General features: G+C 38.1%; 1 protein-coding gene across 1 annotated transcript in view; it reads left to right on the top strand.

Moving 5' to 3' along the window:
* Positions 1-21373, top strand: part of LOC150086997 (F-box/WD repeat-containing protein 9-like) — a 148940-nt gene that overhangs the window by 73944 nt on the left and 53623 nt on the right. The window contains exon 6 of the mRNA XM_090371736.1: positions 4851-5091. Coding sequence (XP_090227862.1) covers positions 4851-5091 — 241 coding nt within the window. The remainder of the gene's footprint in view (positions 1-4850; positions 5092-21373) is intronic.

Genomic DNA, 21373 nt, shown 5'->3' with positions numbered 1-21373 from the left:
TTTTAGGCATTCGTTTCCACAAAAGTCCTGCTTCAGCTATGTTAAAAACTTGTTGAGAAGTATAACACATAATACCCCTCTTCAACAATTTTAACAAGTTCTTTTTTGAAAGTTTCGGCTCCTTGATCTGCACTTGCGGCTTCTCCCTGGATTTTAAATCTATTCAACCAGCCCTTACCAGTTTTAAATGGTTCCACATTTTTTTTTTTTTTTTTTTAGGCGAGTTTTCTTCAGGTCATCATATTGGCTAATCTCTTTCTCTCTCTCTCTTTTTTTTTAATATTTAACTTAACTGAATTCTGCATTGGAATATTATCTTCAATAAAATTAAAGTCTTTCCATTTCAATCCTAATAGCCGGCCTAGTCCTAGTTGCTTGCAGTGGAACAGCTATCTTTCCCGCTGCAAAAATTAATTCTTTATTTTTTTATAATTGTTCTTACAGTTAAAGTTGCAAGTCCTAAATTATGGCACACATCCGTTTGTCGTTGACCGGAATCGATTCGCTTCAAAACGTCTAATTTAATTTTCAAATTCAGTATTTTTCTTACATTTATAGTCTTCGTACTGCGCCCAGACGTTGTTGCATTTTCATTCCTATCAGTCATTATTAGCTCTTCGAAAATGTAACTGTGTTGGTTGAATTAATTACGATACAATGTTCAAGTAAACTTTCCGTTACGCACGATGTCTAATACTCTACTGGGTGATGACTAGACTTCGCATAAATGCATATAACGCAAATATTACAAGCAATATACTTGATCATTTTTTAAAATGTTGATCTCGGAACTACGTAACAAGTCACTGTACTGAAACTAAATTAGCGTGCGAGAATATTTCACTGAGCGTGGGAAAATTTCTCAAGTCGGCGTGGGAAACGTTTTAATGCTGTTTTGCTATTCATTTTCAAGCTATCGACTCCATCAAATGAAACGATTTCGTTAAATATGCCAAAAATGCAATCTGTAAAAGAGCGTTATAGTGATCTGTGACAGCGTTATAGTCAGATACGGGTTATAATATAAGAACAGCGTTATAGCGAATCAGCGTAAAGCGAACCGCGTTATAGCGGGGGCCTGCTGTATACTTAAATAATGCCATTTGTCGACTACTTAATAGTTGAGAAATGGCATCACTTAGTCATGTCTATAAGTATCCAAGTAGTTGGCTAACATCCCACACTCAAGGTATAGCGAAAGACACACGTACAACCACCAGTAAATCATCCATTCAGTGTTGACCTGCAACTAATATTGACACAGCAGATATGTTGTTGTTGTTATTTGGTTTTTTGGAGCATTAGCAACTAAGGCCATATTGCTCCGGGAATATGCGGTGGTCATTCTCTGACCTTTCCGCATTCTCCGTATTTGGTGGTGATGAGTTCGAACCCCGGTCTAATCAAGAAGCGTGTGCTACGCACTGCTGCTCCTTCCTACCTGGCTACGGAGGCACCCACAGCAGATATGAGGTGCCCACATATTGTCTTGATCACTAATGGTCATTTCAAAGTAGGCTTTATATGTGCTGCAAAACTTGGTGCCACCAACAGTGATGTTGCATTCTACAGATTCTTATATATCTCAGTATTATTATTCACTTATGTAATACATATAATATTGCAGAAACAGAAAACCTTCAATTGCTACCAAAAGATTGATACTAAAGAAAAACTAGTAATGTTCAATTTAGCACACAAAATACATATACAAAACAACTAAATTTTATAAACTTTTTTATTATATAGCAAAAAATTGTGGTTTATATAATGTAATTTTAAATCATAGCATTTCATTGCGTATGTGTTCTTGAATTATTACTGTTACTTAAGTTTACACCTAAATATAGATTAAATGATTAGACACTATTGCAGTAATTAAACAACAAAATATGCTACGCAAAATTACAAATTTTGCGTAGCATATTTTGCTATTCCTTTAAGATTTTGGAACAGCTGCAAATTTGTTCCAAAACAATTATATTTAGTATCTTATAATATTTTAGTATCTATGTATATATTATGTGCAATAGCATCATTAATACACAGCCATTTCTGAATAAACAGAATATTTATAAGGTGGCATCGTTTTAAGTTATATCTCATATTGTGAATACGTTCACAACGAGTTGCTATGATATTGCACTACTTTGAATAAGTACCGCTTCACCTAAGGAGAAGACTAATGTTACTTATTCTCAGATAGGTACCACCACCCATACGACACCGTTTCAGGGCTATTTGGCCCTTCTTCGGTGGGTGGGTAGGTACCCAAGTGATGCAGTGATGGCAAAACAGTTATGAAGTATAACTCCACAATATGAGAGATGCCTGATGACGTATGATGTATTTAGGACTAAGATGCATTTAGAGCTAAAGCCTCAAGCTGCGAGCAAATTTAGACTATGTATATATTAAGTGCAATAGCATCATTAATACACAGCCATTTCTGAATAAACAGAATATTTATAAGGCGGCATCATTTTATGTTATATCTCATAGTAAAGGATAGTGAATGCTTAAAAAGCGGTACTCACCTTGAATTAATCTGCGATGGTTTACTTGGGCAGTGTAGTTAATATTTAGGTTGAATTGTTTGAGTTAAAAGAAGTTAAAAAAGGAGGGGGAAACGTAAGTAAATGTTGACTGAGTTTAAATTAGGCACAAGGAAACAGAAGTGTACACATCCAGTTCTTGGATGTGTACACATCCATCTAACAAAAAGTAAAAAGAAAATCCCTAATCATTCATTTCTGATGAGTACAACAAACAACTGTACAGAGAAATAGTGTGGGCCAGTAAATCAGATTGTCTTATAATGGGGGATTTTAACTTCACAGATAACTAAATAGGTGAAAGTAGTAACACCAGTAGTTGTTAAGAGGACTTTCGTTGGTTTAAACGTCATCAGTTGGCAATGTGTGGAAAGTGAACGCGCGTGGTATTTAAGGAAAAAAATTATACTCTCGTGATGCATTTTTTGACGTGTGGAAACTTTAATCGCGAGAGGTTCCAAATTGGGGAGAGATTGAAGGAAGGGGAGTTTAGAATTTTGAGATTTGAGTGGTGCCGGTACCATTCAATAGCTAGGGCTTCATATTGAAGTATTTTATAACTAGATTTTAGTTTAATGATAGAAATGGCGGAGTCTATGAGGGGGTTGTGGTTGTGAGTCTGGGTGTGAGTTGTAAGTTCTGTGACTGATTAGAACTGTGGAAATGATAGTATGCACAGGTGTTGGATGTTTTTAGACTGTATATATATTAAGTGAAATAGCATCATTAATACACGGCCATTTCTGAATAAGAATTCCATTGCATCACTTGGATACCTACCCAACCACCAAAGAAGGGCCAAATAGCCCTGAAATGGTGCCGTCTGGGTGGTGGTACCTATCTGAGAATAAGTAACATTAGTCTTCTCCTTAAGTGAAGCGTTACTTATTCGAAGTAATGCAATATCATGGCAACTCATTGTGAAGGTATTCGCAATATGAGATATAACTTAAAACGATGCTGCCTTATAAATATTCTGTTTATTCAGAAATGGCTGTTTATTAATGATGCTATTGCACTTAATATATACATAGTCTAAATTTGCTCGCAGCTTGAGGCTTTAGCCCTAAATGCGTCTTAGTCTATTTTAGTATCTTTATTAGTATGGACACATGGTGCAAGGAAGCCTGTGGCTTATGCTACACCAGCCAAAAAAATAAATACAGGTAGTTATCGACTTTACGAGTTAATTCGTTCCTAGCGCACGCTTGTAAAGTTGGGAATAGACATAATGTTAAAAATAGGGGTTACGTTCTCAACTATGAAATTAGCTAATTAGTTTGTTTAAACAATGATTGATTTATCCAAAGAAATTAAAATGTAGCCTGTGAAATCAAGCAAATTATAATAATAAAGAAATTATTTATGACCTACAAATTTTAAAGAATGGTTATTCTTCATCATCGACTAAATGCACACTCATTGATCACTCATTATTGACTTGGCGTTTGTTGGAGTCATCCTCTTCAGAAATGCTTCAAGAGGCATTTGTTTCCAAGATAATCTTCTATTTTCTTTATAAATTTCAATAGATGCATAAGCATTTTTTAACGGAACGCACAAATTGCAACTAACATGATTTGAGCGGAGTAACAAATTTATGAAGCTTAAAAAAAAAAAAAGGAATGAAGAGAAGATTCTGAAAATTTATTTATGTTTTTTATATGATTGAAAATTTCAGTAAAGGGGAAGCACATTTTACCATAATAACGCAAAAAAACGCACAATTCCAGCTATTGGTATTTTCGCAAATGCAATAATATCAAGTTTACTATCCGTTTATAACTACTTTTAGTAACAGAAAAGCTCAATAAACCAGAAAGTGCAAATTGTTTTTACTGTTTTATGGTCATGACCTCCAGAAATGTGCTCAAGTTACCCATCTTTGGTCCCTTTCAAGAAAGGGTTATATTAAAACTTTCTCTAATAATGTGTAATGGTTCTGTGATTTTACTCACTATTGCATGTAATATGTAATAGTAATATAGTAATAGTGGCATATGATGCAAGAAAGCAAGTGCATCAGCTAAAAAAAAAAAAAAAAAAAAAAAAATATATATATATATTATATAAAATATATATTATTGTCTAAAAGTAAAGGTCTGTCTTCTCGTATGCTTTTCATTTCAAACATATATCTGCCCTCAGAATTGTTTCCCAAGTATTTTGTCATGTTAACTTCATTATATACCACTTTCCATAGCCTTTAAATAAAACACTTACTATGTTCTTCTTTCAGGAAATCTTATATAAATTGATTGGATTTAAATGGTATTTATTTACTTTTACCAATAGCTTCAATTCTGCAGTTCTGTGCCTTTCATATCACCAGAATTTGTTAACTGCAGGAATCTATAATAAGCAAGTTATATGCATTGATACAAGGGATAAATTCCAGGTAGTAATGAAACACAATCATCACAAAAAAGCAATTCTTTGTATATCTGCAGATGAAAAATTCATTATATCTGGAAGTGAGGACCAGTCATTAATAGCATATGACAAAGTGGCAGCTAAAGTGTTTGCAACATTAAAGGTAAGTTTGATAAATGTTAACATGGATTTGTTGATTTGTTAAATTTAAAGTTTCATGTGTAAGATGACTTAGGAAAAAAGAATTCTACTGCTGCTGGGTTATTATTAGAATAAATTTATTATTTATTAAAGTGATAAATTATCAAACTTTTTTAATACCTCTGGAGATTATTATTTGCATAAATTTGACACTAAGGAATATTAAAATCATAATTTTGAATAATTACAATTGTAGTTTAATTATAATCATTGAAGTGACTTTCTAATTTCACATTATTATCATTGCATGCCTGCCAGTCTGATTCATGTAACATTGATACACAGATTGTGGTTATTGTGGCAACCTAATCTATGGCAATCATCTTAAAGGAATACCAGGATTGTATTAGTATTAAAATGGTTAAATAATGCAAGAAAAGTAGTTTATTCTGTATTTGCTAACAAAAAGTAAAAAGAAAATCCCTAATCATTCATTTCTGATGAGTACAACAAACAACTGTACAGAGAAATAGTGTGGGCCAGTAAATCAGATTGTCTTATAATGGGGGATTTTAACTTCACAGATATAGACCTTTGGGTTGGTCACTTGTACACTAGCAAGAATTTTGTGGATTTATTGGGTGATTGTTTTCTGCAGTAGCACGTTCAAGAGACAAATAGAGGGAGTAATACTCTTGATCTGATTATCAGCAGTGATTATTCATGCATTAAGAATCTGCATATAAAGGAATCACTGGGTGACAGTGATCACAGTGTACTGCTGTGGAATTTACTCAGAGATGTAACTACCATAGCCGACCAGGCTAGCCAGGTGGGTAAAGTGCCTGCCTGGCAACCCAAAGGTCGCAGATTCGAATCTCACCTCGGGCTTGGATCAGTGTAAAATGCAAAAACTTTGGTAGGTGCATTATGGCCACAGAAGCCAATGTGCCAACAATTAACAAAAATAAAAAGAAAAAGTAACTACCATCAGGGATAAAGGGAAGGGAAGGGTTTTGCTTTTGTAAAGATAACTACAGTGGTCTGAGACAGTTTTTAAATTCTATACAGTGGGAGCAACTGATGATGTTTCCAACGGCAAATTCTAAATGGGGAGCATTCAGGGAATTAATCTTGGAAGCTACTAGGCTTTTCATACCAACTAAGAAATACTGTTCAAGGTTTAGGCCTAAATGGATGTCAGATGAACTAATGAGACCCGTGGCAGAAAAGAAAAATGCATGGGATGCATATAAATTATCCAGTGACAGAGATGCCTTTTGGGTGTAGGTGGGTTTGTTGATATTTAGAGATTTCACCACTTTCCTTGCCTCCTGGTATGATATGTTCAGCTCTGCCTTCAGCTGTTGGATTTCTTTTTCTTCTTTCCACCTGTGGCATGCTCGTGAGTAGGCTGGATGTTCTCCCTCGCAGTTAATGCAGGTGGGTTTTGTGGCTGAACATGCTGTTGTTTCGTGGTCCTTTGCACCACATCAAGTGCATGCAAGGACTCCACGGCAGGCCATTTGAGAATGTCCATATTTCTGACATTTAAAACTCCATAAAGGGTTTGAAACATATGGACGTACTGGACGATGTAGCCAGCTTTAATCTCATCAGGAGACTTAGGTGAGTTAAAAGTCAGGATTATGTTTCTAGTTTTAATAAGTTTCCCATCTCTATGTGCATTAATTCTCATTTTGGCATAACTCCCTGTGGTTTCAGTTCTGAGCAGATTTCCTCCTCAATAATGTCGAGAAGGTCCCACTCTGAAATGACACCTGTCGATGAATTCAGTGTTCTATGTGGTGTCACTGTTATGAGTATTCCACCGATTGATTTTGCTCGGAGTAGCTGCTCAGACTACTGTCAGTTTTAGTTTCAATTGAGAGGTCACCAGAACTGAGCCTCTTAACCGATTTGTGTGAACCTGCTATCCCATCTAACCCTTTCTGTATAAAGAAGGGTGACACTTTGCCAATTGGTTTTTCGCTGGTGGAATGTATAATTAAAAACCTTGGAACAGGCCCTGATGATATTTCAGTTCGCTGCCTCTTTGTAGCAATAGTGCTATCTGTGTCTTCGTCTATATTTGCAGGTAGGGACTAGGTTGGGCCCCGAAGAAGTAAGTTTATCAGGATTCATGAATTTTTGAAATGGTTCAGTGCCCGGGCTCCCTACCCACCACGGAGCCCAAAGGGACGCCCACTACCCAGCATGCAATAAATGCGCTCTGGAGTGGAACGCCAGGACTACCCAGACACCATACCTGCACTGCCGCTAGCTTGAATCCTGTCCCTCGGACCATGAGGGGTAGGGGCATGGCATTGACACGGTTAACCCTCACAGGCGAGCCTCTTAGCCGATTGATCCTAGCCGGCCTTTCAGGACCACTCATCTTGTCGAAGCAGGGGCCAAAGTGGTGTATTGAAACTGGGCCCCTCAACCAGGATCCCCCTTTTCCGAATTTCCATGGGTCACAGCACACAGCAAACACTCCGGATTCCATTGATGTCAGCCTGGAACCTAGGCTGTGGGTGTTCGATCCCAATGATGCTAGTCTGGAAGTCCAGCAGCGTCACTGGGCCCCTCACCACGTACAGGTGCCCACGTCAAGGGGGGGGGGATTGCTGGAACAAACTTCCATCTGTCATTGTGGCATAAAATAAATTAAAGGCTGAGCTAGACAAACTTTTGGAGTGAATGGATGGGTGAAATGGGAAGGGGGTTTTTTTTTTTTTTTTTGGCTGATGCTATATAAGCTTGCTCTCTTGCATCATATGCCTCTACTAATGCTAATTATTTGAGGAATTTGAAGTACTGGTGAAGTTAACAAATGCAGACATTGTGAGGATATCAGAGACATGATCATTCAGAGATATAAGGGATGCAAAATTTAAATATGGAGAGTACAATGTATATATATAGTGTGTAGTGCAGTTTGACTAGTGGCACCTGGGGTTTCCCCCTCCTCCACAATTAGTACTTTGAGACGTATAAAGTACTCTATAAAGGCCAGATAGTGTGAGTTGGTGTGTGTTTGTGAAGGGTTAGTGTAGATTGTGTTGGTATGTTGTTCATCTGGCCTCTTAGCCTAGGGGCCTCTGAAACCACCAACCCCTAGTTGCCATCTTTGCCACAGGGAGCGGACTGGGTCAGTAAGAAAAAATAGGCTTTGATGGGGTGAACCCTGGGGTCGCCAGGGAGGGTTCAGAAAGAAAAAAAAAAATAAGAAAGAAAGATGGGGAGGGGATAAAAGAGGGCGAGAACAGTGGGGGCAGTAGCAAAGGTAGCCAGGTTGAAAAGCAATGACCGTAGAGGGGAACCTCTGGAATAGGAAGCCCATCCTGTCCCAGAGGGGAAGAGGTAAAGTTAAGGTGGGCTAGCCACCTGGCAAAAGTGGGATTTGGGAGCCCACCTGAGGGGAAGTAAAGTTATAGGGAAAGGGATCCTTATACTAGTGAAAAGGAGGAGGGAATAAAGTGGGGGAAGGAGGAAGTAGAAGTAACAGAATGTAAGTGGAATCATCTACCTTAGGGATTTGAAAAGGAAGTAGATAAGGAAGGGGATCTGGGAGGCCACTCCCCTGAGTGAGAGGGGAAATAAAGGTCATGGGTAAAGCCCACGTGGGCATTGATATCCCACACCCTCCAGAAGGGATGTCACCATCCCACGCCCAGTCAGGCATCAGTAGCATCCAGACACAGGGAAAAAACTAACATCCTGGCCTTAGGAATGCGTGGACCAGCAAGGGTGAATTCCAGACCTAGGGGTATTCTACAGCTTTTACCCACAGTGCTCCAGTCATCTCATATATGATAATAAGGGCGATACCTGTAAGATGCCCAGAACTACGAAACAGTTCATTCTAAACAACATGCGTGAGGCACTCGGTGGTCTAACCCAGATGGCCAGTGGTACTTGCTATTCTCACCAGCCAAGTGGGGGTTGTCTGCATCCTAAAATAGTCATTATTGTCCCCTATTTATACAGGGTTCATTTACCTCTGAGTTCCCCGGTGATCCTATCAAATCAGTGCCTTAATTATGCAATTAATCAAATATGCCTTAATTTGATGGGATCAAATTAAGGCATATAATGCAAGAAAGCAAGCTTATACAGCATCAGACAAAAAAAAAAAAAAAAAAACCTTTCCCATTTCACCCATCCAGTCATTCCAAATGTTTGCCTAGTTCAGCATTAAATTTATTTAAGCTATCAACTACCCACTGGCTAAAGGCAAACATCCACACATCTATTCTATAACTGTTTTTCCTCAGTTTGAATCTATGCCCCCCTCATTTTCTTAATCTGAGAAAGCGGAAGTATCCCATCAGCAATTGAGCCTGCTCAAACCATTCAAGGCCTTATACACCTTGATCAGGTCACCTCGCAGGTACCTATTCTCCAGATGCTGCTTTTTTTTCTTTTTTTTTGGTAGTTGTTGGCGCATCGGCTTCTGTGGCCATAATACATATAATGCACCTTCCAATAATGTATGTACATGTACATTATATATATGTATGTACATAAAATATATATATATGTATGTATTTGGAAAATTAAATGCACTAGGCATAATCCTTATGGGTTTTGATAATTAACTATATAATATCGGTGTAAATACACCATAGTTAACCCATAGATTTGAGCTACGTTTGTAGCGTAGAAGGCATCGTTTTAATTGTATCTCATAATGTGGTTGCCTTCACAACAAGATAGCTACTATTGAATTACTTCAAATAAATAACTCTCTATTAGAGAAGACTACTGTTATTTATTTTCAGCGTACCACCACCCAGACGATCGTTTCGAAGCTTTTTGGCTTTGTCATCAGTGGGCGGGTAGGTAATACAACAAGCAATCTCAGTTGTGAAGTTATATCCACATTATGAGAGATGCCAGAAGGGTGTGGTGATAATATTTGGAAAATTAAATGCACTAGGCATAATCCTTATGGGTTTTGATAATTAACTATATAATATCGGTGTAAATACACCATAGTTAACCCATAGATTTCAGCTACGATTGTAGCGTAGAAGGCATCGTTTTAATTGTATCTCATAATGTGGTTGCCTTCACAACAAGATAGCTACTATTGAATTACTTCAAATAAATAACGCTTCTCTATTAGAGAAGACTACTGTTATTGGTGGTACGCTGAAAATAAATAACAATAAATAAACTTCAAATAAATAACGCTTCTCTATTAGAGAAGACTACTGTTATTGGTGGTACGCTGAAAATAAATAACAGTAGTCTTCTCTAATAGAGAAGCGTTATTTATTTGAAGTAATTCAATAGTAGCTATCTTGTTGTGAAGGCAACCACATTATGAGATAAAATTAAAACGATGCCTTCTAAGCTACAATCGTAGCTCAAATCTATGGGTTAACTATGGTGTATTTACACTGATATTATATATGTATGTATGTATATATATATATAACATTTGGAAGAGTCCAAATGGATTAACAACTAATGAAATCGACTTCATCCTCACTAACAGAAGATATATTGTGAATGATGTTACCATCCTGAATAAGGTAAATGTTGGAAGTGATCACAGAATGGTAAGATGTACACTTGATATAGATGTAGGAAAGGAAAGGAAAAAACTGACTCGAGTAAATAATACAAAGGTCTTTGAAATAACAGAGGAGGAGAAAAAGCAGTATGTACTGGAACTTAAGAACAAGTTTGAGCTTCTGCAGACTGCTCAGGACCAAGATATCGACGAGGAATATTACAACTTTCTGAAAGTGATAAAGCCCAAGAAACCTATAGGGAAACAGAAATCCAAAGAAGAAAAAATTAGTCAAGAAACACTTGTCATGATGAACCAAAGACGACAAATGAAGAGCAAGAAAAACACTGACAGGGAGAAAATTGAGTATACTGAGTTATGCAAAGCCATTAGAAAGAGACTCAGAGAGGACATAAGAAGATTTAACACAAGAAAAGTAGAACAAGCATTAAGGGAAAACAAAGGATTTAAATCAGCAGCCATGAGCAGTAATACAGAAAGACAAATGATACCGAAACTGAAGAATAGCGATGGTGTACTTATAAACAGCAGAGAAGGCATAATTCAAATAGCAGAAGACTACTATAGAGAATTATACAAGGAGCGAGGGAATGATACCAGCAGTGGGGAAGATGGATTGCAAAGTAGCAACACATACGATATACCCGATATTCTTCCTGATGAGGTAGAACATGCATTGAAGAAAATGAAGAATCGGAAAGCCCCGGAGGAAGATGAAGTTACTGTAGTTGTTGGCTTTAGGACAGGATTCTCAACTATGGATCAACTTCACGTAATATCACAGCTAATGGAGAAAGCAAATGAATATAAAACACCATTATGCCTGGCATTTGTGGATTATGAAAAGGCATTTGACTCCATACAGCATAAGGCAGAGTTGTTAAATTTGGGAGGAAGAGACATAACACAAAAAATGGCAAGGCTCTTCACAAAGTGCATTAGAAAAGGTGTGATGCCTAAGCAGTGGAATAATGCAATCATAGTTTTGCTGCATAAGAAAGGAGGATAAATCAGAAATTGGAAATTATAGACCAATTAGCTTGTTATCCCATATTTACAAGTTGTTCACAAGGGTCATTACTAACAGATTAGAAAGAATACTTGATGAGAATCAACCGAAAGAGCAAGCTGGCTTTAGGACAGGATTCTCAACTATGGATCAACTTCACGTAATATCACAGCTAATGGAGAAAGCAAATGAATATAAAACACCATTATGCCTGGCATTTGTGGATTATGAAAAGGCATTTGACTCCATACAGCATAAGGCAATGTTTCGTGCACTGGAAAGACAAGGCATAGATACTCCATATATTATGATTTTGAAGAAAATATATGAGAGTGCTACATCCTTTATTAGACTAGACAAAGACAGTAGCAAATTTAAAATCGAGAAAGGAGTTCGACAAGGAGACACAATATCTCCGAAGCTGTTTACTGCTGCCCTTGAGGAAGCTTTCAGAAGATTAGACTGGTCGCAGAAAGGAGTCAATGTGAACGGAGAGTACCTAAACCATTTACGATTTGCAGATGACATTGTGGTCATAAGCCACGATCCCAAAGAATTAGAGGAAAATCTTAATCAGTTATGCACAGTTAGTAAGGATTTTGGACTAAAGATGAATATGGCTAAAACAAAAGTAATGATGAACAAGTATGCCACGGAAAGAGAAATAATGATCGAAGGAGCAGTAATTGAAAAGGTGGAGTCATATACTTATCTGGGACAAGTTATTAGCTGTAATAATGATAAATGGCTGGAAGTCAAGAGAAGAATAAATTTTGGATGGATAGCATTCAGGAAATATAGTCACATACTGAAGAGCAATATCCCAGTTTGTCTGAAACGTAAAATAATGAATCAATGTATACTCCCCACCATGACTTTTGGAAGTGAAACTTGGGCACTCACCAAAAGAATGGAAGAGAAGCTGAGAACTACACAGCGAAGAATGGAACGAATTATATTGGGAATCAGACTGTTAGATAAGAAGAGAAACACATGGATTAGGCAGCAAACTCAAGTAAAGGACATTCTTATCAAAACTAAAGAACTAAAATGGTCTTGGGCAGGACACATAGCTCAAAGACATGATGACAGATGGACTAAAAAAATAACAGAATGGTATCCAAGAGGAGCTAGAAGAAAACCTGGAAGACAAAGGCGGAGATGGATAGATGAAATTCATGAGTTTTTGAGTAGTAAATGGATGGCCAGTGCTCAAAACAGAAGGAACTGGAAAGTTGCTGGAGAGGCCTTCATCCTGCAGTGGATTGAAAATGGCTGATGATGATGATGATATATATATATGTTATATATATGTACAATAAATATGTACATTATATGTACATATAATGTACCTATAATGCACCTTCCAAGGTTTTTTGCAGTACTTTTATCCAAGCCTGAGGTGGGATTCGAATCCGCGACCTTTGGATTGCAAGGCTGGCACTTTACCCACCCGGTTAGCCTGGTCGGCTCCAGATGCTGCAACTTGCAGAACTTAAGCTTTTCTTCGTAAGTGCACCCCTTTGCTCCTCTCACCAATCTTGTTGCTCTTCTCTACTCATTCTAGCAACTCCTGCATCCTTCCTAAAATGAGGCCTCCAGACCTGTATACAGTACTCAAGGTGTGGCCTGACCATTGCCTTATACAAAAGGATAACTACCTCCTTGTCTCTGCTAGCAGTAGACCTTGAGAGATATATCATTGACAAAACTCCATGACCTGCTCTGGCAGCCCATCTGCACTGCTCAAAGAACTTCACATCTGACTGCACAATTACCTCCAGGTCTTTTTCATTCTCCACCCCCTTGAGTGTAGTACCACACAGTTGGTACATTTCTCTTGGGTTACTTCTACCCATATGGAGTACTTTGCATTTGTCAATGTTAAACTTCAGTTGCCACTTCTCAGCCCATCTACCTAACTTTTCTAGAGCTGAGTGTTGAGGTGCCTTGGTGTTTCCAACACCAAGCATGATGTCAGCAAATGGTGCCATAAGTGGGCCATCCAGATCTACTCCAGGATCTAATACCATACTGTGACAGTGTCAGCATCCTACGACATTCAGTGTTAGCAGTCAGTATTGGATGATGTTAGATTCGGGTGGTCCAGTAAAGGTAATTATTTAGACAGAAGTGAGATCTGTACAATGTATACAGACAGGAGAGGAAGTGTCCAAAGACGGGTAACTCGCCTGGTGAGATCGGCAAAAGGGCATCCATATGAGGAAAAACTTTCAATATGTGGGTTGCAGAGCTTGGAAACTAGGCATCTTAGAGAAAACTTGATTGAGGTGTTTAAGGCTCTGTGCTGCAAAAGTAAAATGGATGAGGACAAAATTTTCATGGTTACAAATGATTCTAGAACTAGATGCCATAAATTCTAGTTACAGCGGGGAGATGTTTAGACTGGATTGCAGGAAGTTTTATTTTAGCCAGTGAGTTATAAATTACTGGAATAAGTTACCTACATGGGTGGTAGAGGCTGACAGTTTGGGGAAATTCAAAGGTCAGCTGGATTGGGTGGAGGGAAATGCATAGGTTGTCTATTTCCTTTTCTTTTATTATTATTTATTTTATTGACATATAAGTTAGTGCCATCATTTTAGCATGCAGCAACCTACTAAAGTAGTACAAAATTGGCATCATTTAATATATCTCATATTGTGAATACCTTCACAAGTTACCATTATGTTACACTACCTCGAATAAGTAACACTTCAATGGAGAAGACTATTGTTATTTATTCTCAGCGGATACCACCACCACCACCCAGACAGCCCCGTTTCAAAGCTTGTTGGCTTCTCCTCGGTGGGTGGGAAGGTACCCTGGTGTTGCAATGATGACAACCCAGTTTTGAAGTATAACTCCACAATATGAGAGATGCCTGATGGTGTGCAACTGGTTATCAGACTGAAAGCCTTTTAGGGCTAAAACCTCACATTGCAAGCAAGTTTACTGACGTATAAGTTAGTGCCATTGCATCATTTTAACATGCAGCAACCTACTAAAGTAGTACAAAATTGGCATAATTTAAGTATATCTCATATTGTGAATACCTTCACATCAAGTTGCCATGATATTACCTCGAATAAGTAATGCTTCAAAGGAGATTTTTCAGTCTGATTACCAGTTGCACACCTTCAGGCATCTCTCATATTGGTGGTAGTAGTAGTAGCAGTAGCACGTGATGCAAGAAAGCAAGTGTATGAGCTTATGCAGCATCAGCCAAAAAAAAAAAAAAAAAATCACACTATTCCCTCCAAATGCCTGTCCAGTTCTCCTTAAATTTATTCAACCTATCAACTTCCACGACAGATGGAAGTTTGTTCCAGCAATTAACCACCCACTGGCTAAAGGCAAATTTCCGCACATCTATTCTACATCTGTCTTTTCTTAATTTGAATTTATGCCCCCTTAGGTTTGTATCTGAACAAGTGGAAGGATCCCATCAGAATTCAGCGTGCTCAACCCATTCAAGGCCTTATACACCTCAATCAGATCACCGCACAGGTGCCTAGTCTCCAACCACTGCAATTTGCAGAATTTAAGCCTCTCTTGGTAAGAGGATCCTTTCATTCCTTCACCAATCTTGTTGCCTTTCTCTGTACATGCTCAAGCAAATCTACATCCTTCCTAAAATGAGGTCTCCAGACCTGTACGCAGTACTCAAGGCATGGCTTGACCATTGCCTTATACAGAGAGACAATCACCTCCTTTTCCCTGCTAGCAAAATTCCTATATAGCATTGACAAAACCCCATGACCTGCCCTGCCCTGCCCTGGCAGCCTGTCTGTATTGCTCAGAAAACTTCATATCTGATTGCAAAATTACTCCCAGGTCTTTTTCATTTTCTACCACCTTAAGTTTAGTACCACACAGTTGATACGTTTCTCTGGGGGTTACTTCTACCCATATGCAGTACTTTGCATTTGTCAAGGTTAAACTTCAGTTGCCACTTCTTAGCCCATCTGCTCAAATTATCTAGATCCTGTTGCAGTAGCACACTGCCATTACTGTCATTAACAACCCTGCCAACCTTTGTATCATCTGCAAACTTTGACACTAAGCCTGATATGCCTTCATCAATATCATTGATAAATATACAAAACAACAGAGGACCCAACACCGAACCCTGTGGGACTCTACTAATAACATTAGTCCGCGAAGAGCAGCACCCATTGATTACCACCCTCTGTCTTCCCCCACTTAACCATCCTTTTATCCATTGTAGCAACTTACCTTTAATACCATTCTGCTCCAATCAATTTTTACAATAGTCTTCCATGCGCAACAGTGTCAAAAGCTTTCCTGAAATCCAAATATATGATATCAAAATTATTTTTTGCATCCAGTTCTTTGTAACCACATCATAATAACCTACCAAATTTGTCAGACAAGACAAATTTGGTAGGCCCATGCTGTGTCTGAATTATTGCTGCAGTCTTGTCTAGATGATCCTGCAATGCATCTTTAACCAGTGACTCCATCATTTTACCCGGAACAGAAGTTAAACTAACTGGTCTGTAATTACTCGTGTCACCCTTCGATCCCCCTTTGTGAATTGGGGATACATTTGCACATCTCCAGTCTGTGGGGACCTCCCCTGAATCCAAGGATGCTCTCATAATTATGGCTAAGGGTTTGCTTAGTTGCTTTGCCGCCTCTTTTAATATAACTGGATAGATCCCATCCACCCCAGGTGCCTTTCTTATGTTTAACTTCAACAATTTCTCCTCCACTTTGCTCTCAGATATTACAAAATCATTAAGCACCCTGCTATAATTTGATATTGTGGAGTTATACTTCACAACTGGGTTGTCATCATTGCAAAACCAGGGCACCTGCCCACCCACTGAGGAGAAGCCAACAAACTTTGAAATGGGGCCGTCTGGGAGGTGGTATCCGCTGAGAATATTGAAGCATTACTTATTTGAGGTAGTGTAATATTATGGCAACCCATGAAGGCATTCACAATATTAGATATACTTATATGATGCCACTTTTGTACTACTTTAGTAGATTGCTGTGTGTTAAAATGATGCAACGGCACTATCTTATAGGTCAGTAAACTTGCTCGCAATGTGAGGCTTTAGCCTTAAAAGGTTTTCTTTTATTTTATTATTATTTTATTTTTTTTGGCTACTATCAGTATTAGATTAGTATTAATAATGGCCATTACTAATACAAATCTCTGCAGCTGACATATTTGAAGTCTCTCCTTGTGTGGTAGCCTTCTGCCAGGTGTATTTTCTACCTTTGAATCTTTTTCAAGAAGCTCAGTTTTTTTTTTTTTTATTTTTTTTTTTTTTTTTAAGGTTTGCTTCTGCCTCTCCAAGAAATCCATGTTTTTGAAGACTTTTGCCATTTTATTGACTTAACTGTCGCATTAAATCATACTCTATAAGTAGCTTTATAGTCCCAGTTATTTTATTTATAGTTATTTTATTTTTAATTTAGCTAGAAATGTTGTAGATTACTACTTAATATACATAGAACTGTTATATTATTCAAATCTTCCGCCATTGTTACAGTATAGAGTGGTAGGGGAATTCAAATTTTTAAGTGGGGTAAATAGGTAGCTCTAAAGTTTGAATCAATTAGGTTGGCATTAGTTGGATAATTTTGTTATATATTATAATTAACTTATAACTCCTAATCACTTTTGGGTATATATATTTTGAATTTAGCTAAGGATATAGTTAATTTAACACTATGATCATTACGGTATAGCGTAATGTATATTTCAAACTTATTAGTGCAAGATATAATGTAAAACTAGACAGCGTAATACATATCATTGCATTTAAGAATCTATTAGCTTAGTATAGTATTGTCACCTAATCAATTAAATTTATAAATCTTATTCCTTTTCATTGTTAATCAGTTAATTGTATTCAAACAGAAATCATTCCCCAGACTAGAACAGCAAAGCAACAGGCACAAAGTAGTGGGAGTGCTGTGGCTCAGGAGAACCAAAGGGGCAATTCTCCAACACATCACAGCTTAAAAAATAATGTGCAATTTGTGAAATGCTTGCAGACCTTTCTGGAATAGGATGTGATCTAGCCAAGGAGGATGTCTTTGTGTGTGCTAGATGCAGAGAGAAATTAGGTGCCAACTCATCATCCTGATGAGCATCTATGACAGTTTGAAGGGTTGGGTAGATGCTCTTGAAGGAATTAAAAAGGGGGACCCAACAAGCTCTCAGCAGCCCAACTCAATGTCATGTTATGTTGCCTGATGTACAGAGCTCACTCTTGTACATCAGGCAACATATCAGCAATCTTCAAAGCAGAATGCACTTGTCCCTCAGGAGCCAGTTATTGTCAGGGAGATAGGAAATATATTGTGCAAAAAGGATAGGTGGAATAGGACCAGGGGCAAAGGTTGATGATGTTGTAGAACAGATATCCTCTTTTAAGGTTACAAAAGGTGATACTGCTGTACACGTTGGCACCAATGACATTAAGAGTAGGAGATCTGCAGATTTACTTAACAAAAAAAGCTGTGAGTTAAGGTTAAATTTGAAAGTATCTGCAATTTTGCCCAGACACGACAGGAAGGAGTATTTGATGTGAGCCTTGTCAATCAATTCAGCCCTGGAGAGATTGTGCAAGGCTCATGGAGAGACTGCTTGTACAGGAATTGGATACACTTAAATAGAAAGGGTGCAAGAATATTTGCTGATGCTATCAAGACAATGTTAGGTGGGTCAGAAAACTGCTAGCTTGGGGAGTGGATTCACAGATTATTAGATTAATAATAGCCACAGGCAGAGGTGAAAGTGATTCTTGCACTGCTTCTGTTAGTATGAGCAGCCTGGAAAGCAAGGTGCTAGGGATTTCAAGGACTAGTGGGAGTCACCATGGAACAAGTAAATACATGGGCTGTGTTGGGGTAACTAGGTGTAAGAACAGGTGCATGTATACTTGCATGTACACCAGTGCCAGGAGTACAGTAAATAAATTTGAAGAATTTGAAGTGCTGATCAAGACATCAGAGGTGGATATAAGCAGTACAGAATTTGAATTTGGGGTGTACCTTGTACACCCCAAATTCAAATTCAGCTATATAGGATTTTCCTATCCTAGCTATACAGAAAGGATAGCTAGGATAGGAAAGTAGGAGGGTTTAAGAAACACAAAATCTAAGGAAATTCGTCCAGTTTATATGAATGAATGGTGCAATGTTGAGTTAGTTTGATATAAGTACTGGGAATGCAAAAATGAGAGTAGGAGTGTGTGTTATAGGCTTAATGACTCTGATGAGTACAATGAACAATTTTGCAAAGAAATAGTGGGCCAATAAATCAGATTGACTTGATTGAGTCTGGGTGTGAGGTTAGCCTGTGCAGACGTTGCTCCTTAAAGCTCTTGAAACAGAGAAGTTTTTCCTGATTTATTTTCTGCTTTATTAGTTTAAATTGTCATATTAACTTATTTTCTAGAGTAGCTTTATATTCCTAGTTACGATACTTAGTTTAAAGTTTAATTTAGACAGAGATTTTGTAGATATTACTTAGTATCGGTAACGGTATCAAATCCACGTGTCACAAATTGAACGAGAGGTCTTTTTTTTTTTTTTTTAACCAAATTTAGTCGATTTATTATCTTCTATAAGTAGATTATAGACCTAGTCAGGATCCTTAGTTTATTCTAAATTGAGATAGCGAGATTTGGAAGCTAATCAATACTTACGAGTCCGTAGAAATATCGTTCATGAATTCCCGCCATTTTTACACGATAGCATAAGCTTAGTGTAGTATAGTGCATAATATAATATTGTCAATTAATCAGTAAATCTATTAATCTTGATAAACTTTATTGTCAATTAAATTGTATTTTTAACTCTATATATATATATATATAACGACTTAATCGTAACAAATAATTAATACATAACTATAGTGGTACACGTGATACGGAAGTTGTATAAAGGGAACTCGTAGAAAACACTAGATACCGAAAAAAATATATATAACATAACTGTTTTGGGATATAACTTAAGGATTTAATTTTTGTTTTGAATTTTATTGAATTAAATCGGAATCATGACTCTGACCAGAGCAACAAAGCAAAAGGCTCAAGCTAATGGGAGTGCTGTGGTTCAGGGGAGAACTGAGGGGGGCAGTTGCCCTCTGAATCACAGTCTTTTAAAATGCACTGTTTGCTTGATGTTTGCGGAGCAGTCGGGTACGGGACATGATACTGCCAAGGGGGATGTCTTTGTGTGTGCACGATGTAAGGAGTGCAAGGAAATCAGGCGACAACTCAGCGTTGTTATGGGCCTTTATGAGAGCTTGAAGGACAGGGTAGATGCCTTCGAAGGAAATAAATTGAGGGGCCCATCAAGCTCTCAGCTGCCCACATCAACGCCAGAGCTTGCACTTGGTCATCAGGCAACACAGAGGCAGCCCCCTAGGCAGAATGCGCTGGTCCCACAGGAACTAGTAGTCGTTGGTGACTCTATTGTCAGGGAAACGGGGAACATGCTTTGTAAAAAGGATAGGTGGAATAGGACCAGGGTATGTCTGCCAGGGGCAAAGGTTGATGACGTTGTAGAGCGGATATCATCTTTTAAGGGCACAAAAGGTGATATAGTTGTACACGTTGGCACTAATGATATTAAGAGTAGGAGACCGGCGGAATTACTTAGCAAGTACAGGTCACTGTTGAAAAAAAGCCGTGAATTAGGGTTGAACTTGAAAGTGTCTGCAATTCTGCCCAGACACGATAGGAGGGAGTATATGATGAGAGCCTTGTCGATCAATTCGGCCCTGGAGGTATTGTGCAAGGCTCAAGGGGTAGAATTTTTTTCAGCCTGGACTGTACTTGTTAACAGGAGAGATTGCTTCTACAGGGATGGGATACACTTAAATAGAAAGGGTGCAAGAATTTTTGCTGATGCTGTCGAGGCAGTGTTAGGTGGGTCGGAAAACTGCTAGTTGGGGGGGATACAAGGACTAATAGATTAACAGTAGCCACTGGCAGAGGTGGAAGTGATTCTTGCACTGCTTCTATTGAAATGAGCAGAAACCTGAAAAACAAGATGCAGGATATTTCAGAGACTGCTGGTAGTCATTGCGGTACAAGTAAACACATGGGTTGTGTTAGGGTAGCTAAGAATAGAAACAGGTGCATGTATACCTGCGTGTACACCAATGCTAGGAGTTTGGTAAATAAATTTGATGAATTTGAGGTATTGCTCAAAACATCAAAGGAAAATATTGTTGGGATATCAGAGACGTGGTGTCACACAGATATAAGTAATGCGGAACTGGAATTTGGGGAATACAATGTGTATAGAAAGGATAGACAGGACAGGAGGGGAGGAGGGGTTATGCTATTAATTAAGAAACACATAAAGTCCAAGGAAGTGAAGCCAGTCGACATCGATGGACAGGGCAGTGTCGAGTCAGTTTGGTGTGACATAAGCATAGGGAAATCAAAATTGAGAGTAGGAGTGTGCTATAGGCCTAATGACTCTGATGAGTATAATAAGATATTGTACAGGGAAATAGAGTGGGCCAGTAAATCAGAGAGTCTTATAATGGGGGATTTTAATTTCCCAGATATTGACTGGAATTTGTGGGTTGGTCACTCGCACACTAGCAAGGCTTTTGTGGATTTATTGGATGATTGTTTTCTACATCAGCATGTTCGTGAGGCAACAAGAGGGAGCAATACTCTTGATCTGATTATCAGTAGTGATTCTTCATGCATTAAGAATCTGCAGATAAATGAACCA

The sequence above is a fragment of the Mastigoproctus giganteus genome, chromosome 4 (assembly GCF_048544385.1).
Source record: "Mastigoproctus giganteus isolate SK-2022 chromosome 4, ASM4854438v1, whole genome shotgun sequence".
NCBI lineage: Eukaryota > Metazoa > Arthropoda > Arachnida > Uropygi > Thelyphonidae > Mastigoproctus > Mastigoproctus giganteus.
This window is presented reverse-complemented; position numbering and strand designations above follow the sequence as displayed.